Source organism: Aotus nancymaae, unplaced genomic scaffold (assembly GCF_030222135.1).
Source record: "Aotus nancymaae isolate 86718 unplaced genomic scaffold, 86718_ANA_hifiasm-v0.15.2.pri h1tg000028l, whole genome shotgun sequence".
Taxonomy (NCBI): Eukaryota; Metazoa; Chordata; class Mammalia; order Primates; family Aotidae; genus Aotus; species Aotus nancymaae.
In genome coordinates, this window is record NW_026988441.1 from 10,110,239 (window position 1) to 10,126,514 (window position 16,276).

Consider the following 16,276-nt stretch of genomic DNA (forward strand, 5'->3'; position numbering starts at 1 on the left):
TATACACATTATATCTCAATAAAACGGTTAGGCCGGATCAGAAAGCTAAATACCGCGCATTCTCACTTGTAAGTGGGAGCTAAACGTTGAGTATTTAGGGACGTAAAGATGGCAACAATAGAAACTAGGTATTTCTGAAGGGGGCAGGGAAGGAGAGAAGGGACAAGGGTTGAAAAACTGTTGGGTACTATGCTTAGTACCTGGTGACGTCTTAGCCCAAACCTCAGCATCATGCAATATACCCAGGTAACAAACCTGCACATATACCCCCTAACTCTAAAATGAAAGTCGAAAAAAATAAAACGAAATAAAGCTATTAAATAAAAAGTGGAGACCTAGGGATAGCCACAAGAGGGCGCACTGAGCACAGGCTTACCTCCTCCCTTGGGAACTGAGCTTCTTGGCCACGCCCCAAACCATGGCCACACCTTCGAGGCCCTGGCCACGCCTCCAGGATTCTGGTCACACCCCCAAGGCTCTAGCACCACACCTAGACCTTAACCACAGGCTAAGGTCCTGGTCGAACCCTCAAAGCAGTATCTGAAGTAGCTCATTCACGCTGCCAACTCCCCAGACTCTGACCACAAATGCATGCACAGACATGGAGATCCTTGGAAACACAGAACCTTAAAACCATGGCCGTTTCTTTCCTTTTTTTTTTTTTTGAGATGGAGTCTGGCTCTGTCGCCCAAACTGTAATGCAGTGGCGCCATCTCAGCTCACTGCAACCTCTGATTCCCGGGTTCAAACGATTCTCCTGCCTCAGCCTCCAGAGACATTACAAGCACGTGCCACCACGCCCGGCTAATATTTATATTTTTAGTAGAGACAGGGTTTCACCATGTTGACCAGGCTGGTCTCGATCTCCTGACCTTGTGATCCACCGCCCGCCTCGGCCTCCCATAATGCTGGGATTACAGGCGTGAGCCATCGCGCCTGGCCAACCATAGACTTTTCTTTCTTTCTTTCTTTTCTTTTTTTGTTTTTTGAGACAGAGTTTCTGTCTGTTGCCAGGCAGCAGCATAATCTCGGCTCACTGCAACCTCTGCCTCCCTGGTTCAAGCAATTCTCGTGCCTCAGCCTCCCGAGTAGCTGGGACTATAGGCGCATCTCACCACACCTGGCTAACTTTTTGCATTTTTAGTAGAGAGGGAGTTTACCATGTTGGCCAGGCTGGTCTTGAACTCCTGACCTCAAGTGATCTGCCCACTTTGGCCTCCCAAAGTGCTGGGATTACAGGCGGGAGCCACCGTGCCTGGCCAAAGCCATATACTTTTAAATCATGACTTTTACTTTGAAATCATTTTTTTTCTTTTGAAATCATTTTAAACTTACAGAGAAGTTGCAAGAATAGTTTCAGACATTATGTCCTTTTGCCTCTAAATGCTTCAGTTGTATTTCCAAGTACAGCAGAGCAGTGTACATTTCTCAGTGATACTATTATCAACAGTGCAGTACAGCCTGTATTCAAATTGCCAGCTGTCCCCAACTATCTGTCATGACAAAACATTTTCATCTCTTCAGTTTCCTTCAGTCCGGTACAGCTCCTTAGCTTTTCTCTGTTTTTCATGTAATTGACAGTTGTGAAGATTACAGTCCAGTTATTTTGGGGAAGGTCTCCTTGATTTGGGTTTGTGTGGTATTTCCTTGCAATCAGATTCTGGTGGCAGGAGTGTTACAGAAGTGATGCTGTGTCCTTCTCTGTACGTCGTATCAAGAGGCACACGATGCTGCTTGTCCCAGGAGTGCTGATGAATTTGGCCACTTGGTTATTGTGAATTATGAAATCCCAGACCCATTGATTCACCAAGTCAGTCTCTTCCCTCCCTGGACCCTTCAGTTTCCCTGTCTATAAAATAAAAGTTTGGCTTACACAAAGGTTTGCAAACACACTTAAAGTGCAGACGTGTTCTGTTTACCTCTCACACTTTTTTTTTTTTTTTTGAGACAGAGTCTCCCTTTGTCTCCCAGGCTGGAGTGCAGTGGCTTAATCGCAGCTTGCTACAACCTCTGCCTCCGAGTTCAAGTGATCCTTTCACCTCAGCCTCCCAAGTTGCTGGGCACCACCATGCCTGGGTATTTTTTGTATTTTTTGCAGAAATGGGGTATCGCCATATTGCCCAGGCTGGTCTTGAACTCCTGGCCGATCCACCCACCTTGGCTTCCCAAAGTGCAGGGATTACAGGTGTGAGCCACCATGCCCTGACTTTGTGTGTGTGTGTGTGTGTGTGTGTGTCTGTGTGTGTGAAGCAAGGTCTCTGTCACTCCAGCTGGAGTGCAGTGGGATGCTTACAGCTCACTGCAGCCTCAATTTCCTGGGCTCAAGTGATCCTCCCACCTCAGCCTTCTGAGTGTCTGGAACTGCAGGCACCTGCCACCACGTTTGGGGTTAGAGGCGGGATCCATCTCTGTTGCCCAGGATGGTCTTGAACTCCAGGAGTCAATTTGTCCTCCCACCTCGGCCTTCCAAAGGGTTGGGATTACAGGTGTGAGCCACTGTGCCTGGCCAGCGCTCACACTCCTAAAGTCATTTTTTTGAATGTCAGAAGCATTTAGGATTTGGCAGATTTCATGCACGCATCTAGGAGAGATGTTCTCCGCCTTTCTGGGTTTACTGGATGTGGTGAGAACAAGTGGCTGGGGCCCTGAGAAATGCACTGAGGATGTGACTTCTGGCGTTAGAGCTGTCCCCGGGATGTCACCCAGAGGAGCTTTGGCAGTTGAGAGGTGACTGCTTACATTTTTTTTTTTTTTGAGACAGAGTCTCACTCTGTCACCCAGGCTGGAGTGCAGTGGCATGATCTTGGCTCACTGCAACCTCTGCCTCCCGGGTTCAAGTGATGCTACTACTTCAGCCTCCCTAGTAGTTGGGATTACAGATGTGTGCCACCATACCTTGCCAATTTTTGTATTTTTAGTAGAGATGGGGTTTCACCATGTTGGCCAGGCTATAAGTGCTGAATCCTGTGAAGGCTGGGAGGCTGGAGACCCCAAGCAGGGCCCTCCCACAATCTTCGAAGTCTGTGTTTCTCCAGCAGAAGGGGAAGAGTGGAAGGACACGTGCCCAGTCCCAAGGTCTAGGAGGCAGAGAGGGGATTTCCATGTGTGCAGAGGCCAGATCCCTTGTTTTAGAGAAGTTACTTACCAAGTTCAGTGCTGGGTTCAGCTCTCAGGCTCAGGGACAGTTTCTCATACACAAAGAGCCACATCACCCGCAGCCTAGACCCACAGGCACAAGATGACTTCCGACACACGCCAGGCTGATGACGGGCCAGGTCCTGTGCTAAGTGCCTGACACCCAGACACTCATTAAATGCTCAACCACCCATCAACCCCGAGGGGTGGAGGGGATTCCCATTTTGCAGGTGAGGAAACTGAGGCTGCCTCTTCTTCTTCTTTTTTTTTTTTTGAGGCGGAGTTTCTCTCTTGTTGCCCAGGCTGGAGAGAAATGGCATGATCTCGGCTCACCGCAACCTCTGCCTCCTGGGTTCAAGCAATTCTCCTGCCTCAGTCTCCTGAGTAGCTTGGATTATAGGCATGTGTCACCATGCCCGGCTAGTTTTTGTATTATTAGTAGAGACAGGGTTTCTCCATGTTGGTCAGGCTGGTCTCGAACTCCCGACCTCAAGTGATCCGCCTGCCTTGGCCTCCTAAAGTGCTGGGATTACAGGCATGAACCACCGCGCCCGGCCGAACTGAGGCTTATTAAATGCTCAACAGTGTGGTGGAGTCACTTCACCTTGAGTCATTTAGTCATTTGGTGGTGGAGCCCTGGTTGTGACAGATACACTTGTGGTCCCTCAATAGCCATACTCTCCTCTTCCCTTTTCTTTCTTTCTTTTTTTTTTTTTGTTTTTTGAGACAGTCTCGTTCTGTCTTGCCCAAGCTTGAGTGCGGTGGCTCCATCTCAGCTCACTGTGGCCTCCACCTCCCGGGTTCAAGCAATTCTCCTGTCTCAGCCTCCCGAGAAGCTGGGACAACAGGCATAAGCCACGATGCCCAGCTAATCTTGTATTTTTAGTAGAGACAGGGTTTCACCATGTTGGTCAAGCTGGTCTCGAACTCCTGACCTCAGGTGATCCACCCGCCTGTCTCCCAAAGTGCTGGGATTACAGGTGTGAGCCACCAATGCCTGGCCTTTCCTCTTCCTTTTGTAACTTCTTCCTTTTGAATAGAATTCAGAACCCCTGAATTTTGGCTGAATGGGTACATGCCGCCCAGATAAAACCGAATTTCCCAGCCTCCGTTGTGATAGGTGTGGCCATGTGATTCAATTTTGGGCAAATAGGATGTGATGTTTATGACTTCTGGGTTGTAGCTTTAAAGGGTAGGGGCATACAGTTGGCTTTTGTTACTTCTTCCCAGTGGTTGGAATGTGGATGTGATGGTGGGAGCTGGAGCAGCTATTTTGGACCACACAAGGTAGGTGTGAGGTGAGGGCAGCAGAACAACCAGGTAAAAGGCACCTCAGTCTCTGACACTCTTGGCTACTATTCTAGACTATTCACTGGGCCTTTACATGAAAGAAAAATAGACTTTCATCTTATTTAAGCTACTATAGGCTGGGCACAGTGGCTCATGCCGTAATCCCAGCACTTTGGGAGGCTGAGGTGGGTGGATCACCTGAGGTTGGGAGTTCAAGATCAACCTGGCCAACATGGTGAAACCTCGTCTCTACTAAAAATACAAATATTGGCCAGGCGTGGTGGTGCACACCTGTAATTCCAGCTATTTGGGAGGCTGAGGAAGGAGAATCGCTTGAACCTGGGAGGTGGAGGTGGCAGTGAGCTGAGATTGCGCCACTGCACTCCAGCCTGGGTGACACAGCAAGACTCTGTCTCAAAAAAACAAAACACAACAAAAAACAAAAAAGGTACATATTTCTTCTTTTATTTATTATAATTTTTGAGACAGGGTGTCACTCTGTCACCCAGGCTGGAGTGCAGTGGTGCAATCGTAGGTTACTGCAGCCCTGACCTCCGTCAAGTGGTCCTCCCACCTCAGCCTCCTGAGTGGCTGGGACTATAGATGCACGCCACCATGCCTGGCTAATTTTTGTGTGTTTTTTTTGTAGAGACAGGGTCTCACCATGTTACCCAGGCTTTGCCATGTTACTCAGGCTGTTTATTTTTTTTAAAGATAGGGTCTCTCTCTCTCTGTTGCCTAGGCTGGAGTGTGGTGGCGAGATCTTAGCTTATCGCAGCTTCAAACTCCTCTCAGCCTTTGAATATTTAGGACCACAGACACCTAATTTAAATTTTTTTTTTTTTTTTTTTTTTTTTTTTTTTTAGAGACAGGATCTTGGTATGTTGCACTCCAGCCTGGTGACAGATCGACATTCCGTCTCCAACAACAACAACAAAAAAAGCTGGGTGTGGCAATGCACACCTGTAGTCCCAGCTACTCGGGAGGCTGAGGCAGACTTGCTTAAACCAGGGAGGTGGAAGTTGCAGTGAGCTGAGATCACGCTACTGTACTCCAGCCTGGCTGACAGAGTGAGACTCTGTCCAAAAGAACAAACAAACATGAATATCAGTCAAACAATAAGAGTGCAAGGTGGATGCTACTGTTGTGCCCTCACTTTTATGGGTGGGAAAACTGGAGCTTAGGACCATGAAGCCCCTTAATCAAGGTCATGTCACATAGCCAGGAAGTGGAAGTGTATGACTTGAACCCAGTTCTGACTCCAGGGTCTGTGCTCTGAATGGCAGATATGCCTTTCTTTTTTTTTTGAGATGGAGTCTTGCTCTTTCGCCCAGGCTGGAGTGCAATGGTGTGATCTTGGCTCACTGCAACTCCCACCTCCCAGGTTCAAGCGATTCTCCTGCCTCAGCCTCCCAGGTAGCTGGGACTACAGGTGTGTACCACCACACCTGGCTAACTTTTGTATTTTTAGTAGAAATGGGGTTTCACCATGTTGGCTGGTCTCGATCTCCTCACCTCAAGTGATCTTCCTGCCTCGACCTCTCAAAGTGCTGGGATTGCAGGCATGAGCCATCTGGCCTGGCCAGCAAGAGGGCATTAACATACTCTTTAAGCCTGGCAGCTTCAGAGATGGGGTCTGGGTCAGAAACACTGACACATGGTTGCAAACAGAATAGCGTCCCAGTCAGGCGGGCTGGAAGACACACAGGCCACCCAGTCGGCGCTCACACAGGTCATCCATCCCGAAGTCCGTATCCATGAGTGTTTGTGTGCACACACACAGCCATTCACAGACCCCAGTGACGTCATCCAGGACGTCCATAGATGCAACAACATTGCAGAGTGATGGTGATTAATGTTCACTATTAGCAATTCACGTGAAGACCCACAGAAGCCCCCACAGATTAAAAACAAAAAACAAAACACCTCAGTGCTGTGGTTTGAATATTTTTTCCTTCAAAACCTCATGTTGAAATCTATTCTGCACCCCAGTCTGGGTGATGGAGTGAGACTCTGTGTCAAAAAAAATGAAGAAATTTGGGGCTGGGCGCAGTGGCTCATGCCTGTAATCCCAGCACTTTGGGAGGCTGAGGTGGGCAGATCATGAGGTCAGGAGTTCAAAACCAGCCTGGCCAATATGGTAAAACCCATTTCTACTAAAAATACAAAATTAGCTAGGCGTGGTGGCACACGCCTGTAGTCCCAGCTACTGGGGAGGCTGAGGCAGAATTACTTGAACCTGGGAGGCGGAGATTGCAGGGAGCAGAGATTGCACCACTTCACTGGGCAACAGAGCCAGACTCCGTCTCAAAAAAAAAAAAAAAAAGAAAGAAATTTGGGCCTGGTGTGGTGGCTCACACCTGTAATCTCAGTACTGTGGGAGGCTGAGGAGGGTGGATCACTTGAGGTCAGGAGTTCGAGACCAACCTGGCCAATATGGTGAAATTTCATCTTGGAAAAAAAAAAAAGGTATCACACCATGTCCTCCTTAGAAACAATGGCACAGTGGCAATGATGGTAGCATTCACAACCAAACACACCAGGAGTCCCGGAGTGACACACAGGAGATTGATTAGACAAGCTCCTGTCTGAGTCTCACAGCATCGCTCTGGGAGTCAGCTGGATTTGGTGCGCGGGGTGTGCACACACACGAATGCACTTCCTCCAGGTCCATCTCATGAAAGAGCCCCAGGCACCCAAGGGATATGGTACAAAAATAGTTTATTACAAAAGAAATCAAACCAAAATGCTTAATAATTTACATCATGATCTGTGCCTGTGACGGCCCACCTCCCCCCTCCTCAGTGATCTGGTAGAGAGTGGAGGGGAGTGGCTGTTCCCTGGGTCCACCAGCTCTGGGAGAGGACAAGGAAATGGAAGATGTGGGTGGAATTCCAGACAGGGACGGGTGCCTGAGAGTACTGGGGTCAGAGTCCTGGGCAGGGGGCGAGATGGGGGAACATCTGTGCTCAGAAGAAGGGTATATGGGTAGGTGCATGTGCTTCTGTGCAAATCCTGGTCCCGAAGATGGGGGGGGGCAGAGTGAGATCTTCACAGTTTCCAGAAGGGTTGACCCCACAGAGCAGGGGGCCCCTCCTCATGAGTCCAAGATCTGCCCCCCCATCCCTCTCAGCTGCCTCCTGGAGCTGGGGAGGGGGGCACTGGCCGGCCAGGGCCTCGGAGGACCCCAGCAAAGGGCAGGAAGGCAGGTGGAGATTGAGAAGGAAGGAAGAAATTGGGAGGAGCCATGGGGAATCCAGGGGGGTCCTTGGGGGGAGACTGGGAGGGTGAGGAGGATGGTGATGCAGACAGAAGACCTATGGAAGGAAGTGAGACAGAAGGGGGAGGGTGGTGAGAGGCTAGACCCAGAGAGCAGGGGCTGGGGCCATCTGGGTCTGAGGGAGGAGGGCCTGGGGGTCTGAGGCAGGACGGGCTGGGGGTCTGAGGGAGGAGGGGCTGGGGTCTGGACTCCTGGGTCTGAGGGAGGAGGGCCTGGGGGTCTGAGGCAGGACGGGCTGGGGGTCTGAGGGAGGAGGGGCTGGGGTCTGGACTCCTGGGTCTGAGGGAGGAGGGCCTGGGGGTCTGAGGCAGGATGGGCTGGGGGTCTGAGGGAGGAGGGGCTGGGGTCTGGACTCCTGGGTCTGAGGGAGGAGGGGCTGGGGGCCTGGACTCCTGGGTCTGAGGGAGGAGGGGCTGGAGTCTGGATTCCTGGGTCTGAGGGAGGAGGGGCCGGGGGCCATCACAGGGTGTGGCCTAGGCCGTTTAGGGGGCAGGGGAGGAATGGGGCAGGTTTGAAGCCAGGGGCGTGGAGTCCAAGGGGATGAGATAACGAGGACTTAAAGGAAGGGTCAGAGCTGGACACAGAGCAGGAGTGGTAGCCACAACTGGAAGGGGAGGTCAGCACTAGGCGCTGGGGTCAGAGCCCAGCTGGGGTCAGAGGATGGGGTGGGTAGGAGGCTGGAGGTCTGAGGAAAGAGGGGTCTGGGAGCTTGGACTCCTGGATCTGAGAAAGGAGAGGCTGTGGGTTGGGATTCCTGGGTCTGAGGGAGGAGGGGCTGTGGGTTGGGATTCCTGGGTCTGAGGGAGGAGGCTTCAGGGCTGGAGGTTGGGAGCCGTTTCTCACCATTGGAGCTGAGGCGGCTGCTGCTCTCTGGGGAGGTGTTGGTGCTCCGGTCAGGGGAGGGGTCTGGCTGGGAGGCGGAAGCAGGCCGGGTGGCCTTCCCCCTCAGGATGTCGATGACCTGTAGGAAGATGGGCGTCACCACAGAGCCACCCCTGCCTCACGGCCTTCCCTCCTCCTATCCCTCCTAGCTCGCTGGATCCAGGTGGGGGCCTCTCCATTTCTCAGTAGGAAAAGATAGGCAAGGCACTTCCTTTCTGGGTGCCAGTCCCTCACGTCTGGAAGTCACATCCGCGCTCTCAGAGGCTCACCCGCTCCCCTCCACGAAACAGCACAGGCACGCTCACACCTCTGTGCCCTGGCACACTCGCCTGCCACCTGCCCGCGGACACAGGTGTGCAAGGCGCATGCCCCCAGCCGCACCGGCTCACCCTGCGGCTGCGCGCCACCATGAGCGGCGTGTCGTTGTGGCAGTTCTTGAGGCTGCTGTCAGCGCCGCTGCGGACCAGCGTGCGCACCAGCGGGAGGAGCCCGCGGCCGGACGCCGAGTGCAGCGCGGAGCTGCCCGAATACATCTGCGCGTTCACGTTGGCGCCGTGCTGCGGGACGGGAGGGCCGGGTCAGGGGGGCGCGCGGGCAGCCGGGGGTAGAGGAACAGAGGCTGGGGGCCCGGGTGGGTGGCCGGCACGTGGGGCAGCACCGGATCGGGGTGGTGTCACAGAAAGGTGGGAGCGAGAGTCAAGGGCGGGCCTAGCGGGACTGCGCTGGCGGCGCTGAATGAACCGGAGCTGGACACCGAGGCCTGCGCCCCAAGGAGTCGGGGGTGGTGGGGGGAATTGACGGGGTGAAGGACGGGGGGGGCGGACAGGGCCTGGCTGGAAGGCGGGTTCGGCCAGACCATCGCAGGGCAGGGCCTAGGCCATTAAGAGGGCAGGGGAGGAATGGGACATGTTCGCAGCCACGGGCGTGGAGTCCGAGGGCTGAGACAGCGGAGGCCTTAAAGGAAGGGTCAGAGCTGGACATGGAGCTGGAGCCGGAGCCAGAACTGGAAGGCGGGGTCAGCGCCTGGGGCTGGGGCCAGGGCCGGCTGGGGGTCAGAGGATGGGGTGGGCGCGAGGCGCAGGAAGGCCGTACGCACCTGCAGCAGCAGCTGCACCATGTTAAGGCTGTTGTTTTCCACGGCGTGGATGAGCGGGGATCGGCCGCTCTTAATGTCCTGCGGCGGGGAGCGAAGGTCTTTGAGTCTCTCCAAGCTCTGCTCCAGCAGCCCGTGACCCGCATCCCGTTCGCATCCCATTCAAGTGGTCCAAGCCTCTCTCATGGGTCCGATATTCCAAGCCCCGCCCCACCCGGGCGCTCTCCCACGCCAACCCCACACTGGCCCCGCCCCCGCAAAGCCCCCGGCCCGCAAAGGCCCCGCCCCCGCAAAAAGACCCCACCCGGGGAAGGCCCCGCCCCTGCTAAAGCCCCACCCCTGTTAAAGCCCCCATCCCTTACAGCTCCTAGTGCGACTCACCACTGCGTCGATGTCGGCGCCGCGCTCCAGCAATAGCTGCACGGTTTCTTGGCACTCGGTGTTCACTGCCACGTGCAGGGCGGTGAGCCCTGAGGGAGGGGAATGCTCGGTGAATCCTAGGCCTGGGGCTTTGTGGCCGCAGATGGACTCCAGGTCTGCTGGACAGCCCAGCCATGCCCCGCGGTAGGTGCTTACCGTCGTAATTACGGGCCTCCAGGTCCAGCGTGCCCGGAGCTGCACTGTCCAGCAGGGCTCGCAGACAGGTCGGGCTGCGGTGCTCGCACGCCAGGTGGGCGGCCGTCTGGCCATGGCGATCCAGCGCCATGGGGCTGGCACCAGCTGTCACCAGGAGCCGGACCACAGACGGTAATGTGGTAATCACAGCCAGGTGGAGCGGTGTCTGAGGAACGGTGACAGTGAGGGACCTGTGTCCAGCCCTGCTCTCCAGTCCTGCCTCCCTCAGGTTTTCTGAACCCTGACTCCTCAACAATCCCTGCAGTCTCACCCAGGAACAGAAACCTGAGACGCCTCTCCGTGCTCCTCCTTCCCCAAGACCCAGAAGACAGGGCCTCCAACCTCCTCTTTCCCTAGTACCTGGATTCTGGGTCCCCAGCCCCCTCCCTCCTCACCTAGGAGGTCCTTAGGCCACTGAGCCCTTCTTTCCCAGGAACCAGGAGCCTGGAGCACCTGGCTACTTAGAGTCCAGACCCCAGCCCTCCTCCCTCGGACCCAGGAGTCCAGACCCCAGCCCTCCTCCCTCAGACCCAGGAGTCCAGACCCTCAGCCCTCCTCCTTCAGACCCAGGAGTCCAGACCCTCAGCCCTCCTCCCTCAAACCCAGGAGTCCAGGCCCCAGCCTCTCCTCCCTCAGACCCAGGAGTCCAGGCCCCAGCCTCACCTGCCGTAGGTTGTTGTAGGTGTCAAGCTCCCGGCCCCCCTGCTGGAAGAGGTTGACCAACCGGTGCACAGCTGGCAGGTTATCCTGCACCACAGCAATATGGAGAGGCCTGGGTGGGGGGAGGGGTGAAGGAATCACAGACTGCTCACCTCTCGCCCATATGCTTTTGGCAGTGCTAACTCCAATGTGTTGAATACTTTGGAAATGTCCCCAGTATCCAACCACTTCTCCCCACCCACTCCCTCCATCCTGATTCAGCCACCACTGGCTTCCTGCTGGGCCAGTACAGTTCCCTTCTCATGGCCTCCCTGCTTCCACCTGTGCTCTACTGTCTGTCCCCCACACAGCAGCCAGAGGGACTATTTATTTTATTTTATTTGTTTGAGATGGAGTCTTGCTCTGTCGCCCAGGCTGGAGTGCAGTGGTGCTATCTTGGCTCACTGCAATCTCTGCCTCCCGGGTTCAAGCTATCATCCAACCTCAGCCTCCCGAGTAGATGGTATTACAGGCATGCATCACTATGCCCAGCTAATTTTTATATTTTTAGTACAGATGGGTTTCACCATGTTGGCCAGGCTGGTCTTGAACTCCTAACCTCAAGTGATCCGACTGCCTCAGCCTCCCAAAGTGCTGGGATTATAGGCGTGAGCCACCACACCCAGCCCAGAGGGGCCCTTTTAGAACCTGAGTCAGATCACGCATCCCCCAGTCCTTACTGTGGCCCATAGGCCCTATGTGATCTTGTCTCATCCTCATCAATCCCCTTTGTCCCCATCTCCTTCCTCTCCCGGACCAGACTAGCCTCCTTGCTGTGTTTCTCCCATGTACAAAGCACGCTTGCCTCCCAAGGTCTTTGCACTGGCTGTTCCCTCTGCCTGGAACAGTGTTCCCCAGATGTCTGCAGGGTTCCTCCTGCTCATTTGGGCCTCTGCTAAGATGGTATAGTAGCTGCTCCCTCTCCCTCCCCCTGCTTCTTTTCCTCCAGTCATCATCTGACACATTGTACAGTGTGTTTTCTGTCTGAATCTCTCCCATAGAATGGCAGCTCCTTCAGGGCAGGGCGTTTTTTTTGTTTGCTTTTTTTTTTTTTTTTTTTTTGAGACGGAGTTTCGCTCTTGTTACCCAAGCTGGAGTGCAATGGCGCGATCTTGGCTCACCGCAACCTCCGCCTCCTGGGTTCAGGCAGTTCTCCTGCCTCAGCCTCCTGAGTAGCTGGGATTACAGGCATGAGCCACCGCGCCCGGCTGCTTTTTGTTTTTTAAGACTCAGTCTCACCGGGTGTGGTGGCTCACGCCTGTAATCCCAGCACTTTGGGAGGCCAAGGCGGGTGGATCAAGAGATCGAGACCATCCTGGTCAACATGGTGAAACCCCGTCTCTACTAAAAATACAAAAAATTAGCTGGGCATAGTGGCGCATGCCTGTAATACCATCTACTCTGGAGGCTGAGGCAGGAGAACAGCCTGAACCCAGAAGGCAGAGGTTGCGGTGAGCTGAGATCGCGCCATTGCACTCCAGCCTGGGTAACAAGAGCGAAACTCCGTCTCAAAAAAAAAAAAACAACTCAGTCTTGCTCTTGTCTACCAGGCTGGAGTGCAATGCTGGGATCTCGGCTCACTGCAACCTCCACCTCCCAGGTTTAAACGATTCTCCTGCCTCAGCCTCCCGAGTAGCTGGGATTACAGGTGCCTGCCACCATGCTCTGCTGATTTTTTTATTTTTAGTTGAGATAGGGGTTTCACCATGGTGGCCAGGTTGGTCTTGAACTCCTGACCTCAGGTGATCCACCCGCCGTGGCCTCCCAAAATGCTGGGATTATAGGCGTGTTTTGCCTGTATCATGCCCTTGGCAGTGCCTGGAATGGTGCCTAATGCTGGGCAGACGCTCCACAAGCATGCTCTGAATTAATGAATCCATCTTAGTGATCACCTGGGCCATCTGTGAAGCTGGTAACCAAGTTCCGATCCCTTTCCAGGCCATAGTTTTCTCATCCGTGAAATGAATGGGGATGAACTAGGTGCTATGAAGGTCTCTGCTAGTTGTGACTATGTATCAGCCTCCAACCTAAGAGACACAAGGGCTGCCTATGAGGAACAAAACCTTTTTTTTTTTTTTCGAGATGGGGTCTTGCTCTGTTGCCCAAGTTGAGCACAATGTCGCAATCATGGCTCACTGCAGGCTTGACCTCCCAAGCTCAAGATCCTCCCACCTCCTCAGCCTCCTGAGTAGCTGGGACTATAGGCATGCACTGCCAACCCTGGCTTATTTTTGATTTTTTGTAGAGAGAGGGTCTCACTATGTTGCCCAGGCTGGTCTCTAACTGCTGGGTTCAAGTGATCCTCCTGCCTCAGCCTCCCAAAGTGTTGGATTATAGGCATGAGCCACCATGCCCAGCCTGGAACAAAAGTTTTGACTAAAAGGGAGGTGGTTGGGTGGGGTGGCTCATGCCTGTAATCCCAACACTTTGGGGGGCCGAAGCTGGCAAATCACCTGAGGTCAGGAGTTCAAGACCAGCCTGGCTAACATGGTGAAACCTTGTCTCTACTAAAAATAAAAAATTAGCGGGATGCAGTGGCATGCGCCTGTAGTCCCAGCTACTCAGGAGGCTGAGGCAGGAGAATCGCTTGAACCTGGGAGGGAAGAGGTTGCAGTGAGCCAAGATCGTGCCACTGCACTCCAGCCTGGGCGACAGAGTGAGACTCCATCTTAAAAAAAAAAATGGCTGGGTGCTGTGGCTCACACCGGTAATCCCAGCACTTTGGGAGGTCGAGGTAGGGGGATCACGAGGTCAGGAGTTTGAGACCAGCCTGGCCAACATGGTGAAACCCCGTGTCTACTAAAAATATAAAAATTAGCCGGGTATGGTGGCTTGCGCTGGTAGTCCCAGCTACTCAGGAGGCTGAGGCAGGAGAATCGCTTGAACCCAGGAGGCAGAGGTTGAAATGAGCCAAGATCATGCCACTGCACTCCTGCTTGGGCAACAGAGCAAGACTTCATCTCAAAAAAATAAATAAAATAAAAATAGGGAGGTGAGGACAAAGTGGGATGGTGAGGCAGTCTGTACAGCCCAGAACCCCCTTCCAGACTGAAGGACTCACTCCCCAGCTTCTGGGAAGATTGTCAGCTTTCAGACAATTTGGGAATTGCCCTCAGCTGAAGAGAGCTGCTCACCCAAGGTCACGCCCCATGTGGATCAAGGGCGGCTGCCTTCCAATGGGATCCAGTCACTGGTTAACGTCAGCAAAGAAGGCCTTGCCTCCTGGCCTCAATGCCGAAGGCCACTCCAGCTTCAGTATTCTCTGTGGGACGGCTGAGGCCGTGTGGAGATGACACAGCAGCTCACCACCTCCCTCTGCCCAGATGGGCTTCCTTCATCCCACAGGTGTTGATGGAGAGCATTTCCAATAAACTTCCTGCTCAGTTTCCAAAGACCCCAACCTGGAACAGCTATTCGGAGACTGGTGTGTGTGTATGTGTGTGTGTGTGTGTGTGTGCATGTGTGTGCCTGTATGTGTTTGCAGGGGCTGAGGGACAGAGTGGAGGGCCAGAGGTGGGCTGCACGATCTTTTTTTTTTTTTTTTTTTTTTGAGATGGAGTCTCGCACTGTTGCCAGGCTGGAGTGCAGTGGCGCGATCTTGGCTCACTGCAACCTCTACCTCCTGGGTTCAAGCGATTTTCCTGCCTCAGCCTCCTGAGTAGCTGAGATTACAGGCGCCCACCATCATGCCCAGCTAATTTTTGTATTTTTAGTAGAGATGGGGTTTCACCATGTTGGCCAGGATGGTCTCAATCTTTTGACCTTGTGATCCACCTGCCTCGGCCTCCCAAAGTGCTGGGATTACAGGCGTGCGCCACTTTGCCCAGCCTGCATGTTCTTTATTTAGAGTCTGTTTACTAAGTAATTCCTTTCTCACCACCACCCGCCTCTCTTGTGAAATGTGTCTCTAGAATCCAGTTTAAACCAGCCTCCCAGGTGATTCTGACGGAAGTGATTCTCCTGGGGCCAGAGTTGCAGATTGGGCCACAACCCCTCCTAGCCTCCCTGCGTACTAGGGCGAAGCCATGGGGGCCTTTCGAAGCCTCAGTTTTCTCTTATGTAAAGTACAGCGCCCACAAGCCAGGGTGAGATCGCGCAGGTGAACTGCTGAACTCCGTTCCTGATCCGTAAAAGCCAAATGTAAAAAGAAAATGTTGCTGGAGGGGCGGGACCTGGGCCGAGGTCCCTGGGAAGGGTCCCCGCTTCTCTGCATTTCCCAGGACGCCTGGCCTGGGTCCCTCTCGGGGTGGCCGGGGTTAAGTGAGGGCAGAAGGAGCGAATGATTTCAGAGAAACCGTCCAGGCCTGAGTTCCCATAAACGCGCGGGCCGCAGGGGGTGGGGCGGGGCTGGAGGAAGTGGGGACGGGAGGGGCGACCCAGCCCTCGGACTTCCAGTAACAGGTCTGCTGGGCGGGGCTCCGCTTCCTGCTCCCGGGGGAGGGAAGCCTGGCTCGCCGGGGATCTACCCTGGCCACCCCCGGCACCCCAACTTCCATCCTCGAATGGGGCGGGGGAAGGGGGAACCCAGCCCGAGAAGACCTAGCTCCCTTGAGTTGTGCGTGTGTGTCGGGGGGCGCATAATCCCGAGTCCTCCGTCCTGGGGGCCCCTCTGGAACTCCACCCCTCAGGGTTCAGACTACAGCTGGCTGCAAGTCCCCCTTATGCCGGCATCCACTCCCAACATCTCTTGGGAGCCAGAAATAGCCCTAACTCGTCTTTAAGCGAATAAGGACTTCCCCAGTCCTTCGGAGCTCCAGGATCCCAAACTACCTTGCCTGTCCTTGTCCCCTCAGAGACCCAGAAATACAGCGCCCCAATCCCCGTCCCTTTGGGGATAGACTTTCAGGCCCCTTGGCGTGATCAGTTTCACCAGTCCAGGGCTTAGAATGTTCTGCTGCCGCTGTCTTCAAATTCTTAAGTTTTGAATCAGGGACCCTGCAAATTTCTGTATCTGGTCCTGCCCCTAAGACCCCTCTGAGTGCCAGGTCCCCAAGCTGCCTAGCTGCCGCTCATCCCCTCGGAGATTAAGGAATACAGTCCCCCAACTTCTGCCCTCTGAGAATCAGAACATCCGCCGTCACCCCGCCCCCTCCCCAGGTTTCTAGCTGCCCAGTCCCTGACCTCTTGGGAGTCCAAATGCCCCAAGGCTGGTACTCCCCTGTGAGATGGAAGTCCAGCCTCCCAACCTTTTGGCTTCTGCGGGAACCCAGACTTAGCGTCCCCCGCCCTCCTCGCCCCCACTGCCCTCCCCCGCGAGTGTGAAGTGGGGCCGGTGGCGCAGG

General features: G+C 54.2%; 1 protein-coding gene across 8 annotated transcripts in view; it reads right to left on the reverse strand.

Moving 5' to 3' along the window:
- Positions 1-7,129: 7,129 nt before the first annotated feature.
- Positions 7,130-16,276, reverse strand: part of BCL3 (BCL3 transcription coactivator) — a 43,128-nt gene continuing 33,981 nt past the window's right edge. For all 8 annotated transcript variants that reach the window (XM_064381183.1, XM_064381180.1, XM_064381182.1 and 5 more), the window contains 7 exons: positions 10,959-11,067; positions 10,257-10,461; positions 10,062-10,150; positions 9,684-9,761; positions 8,977-9,144; positions 8,549-8,666; positions 7,130-7,742 (listed from right to left, as the gene is read on the reverse strand). In XM_064381183.1, the coding sequence (XP_064237253.1) occupies positions 7,555-7,742; positions 8,549-8,666; positions 8,977-9,144; positions 9,684-9,761; positions 10,062-10,150; positions 10,257-10,461; positions 10,959-11,067 (955 nt within the window). In that variant the 3' untranslated portion in view covers positions 7,130-7,554. The remainder of the gene's footprint in view (positions 7,743-8,548; positions 8,667-8,976; positions 9,145-9,683; positions 9,762-10,061; positions 10,151-10,256; positions 10,462-10,958; positions 11,068-16,276) is intronic.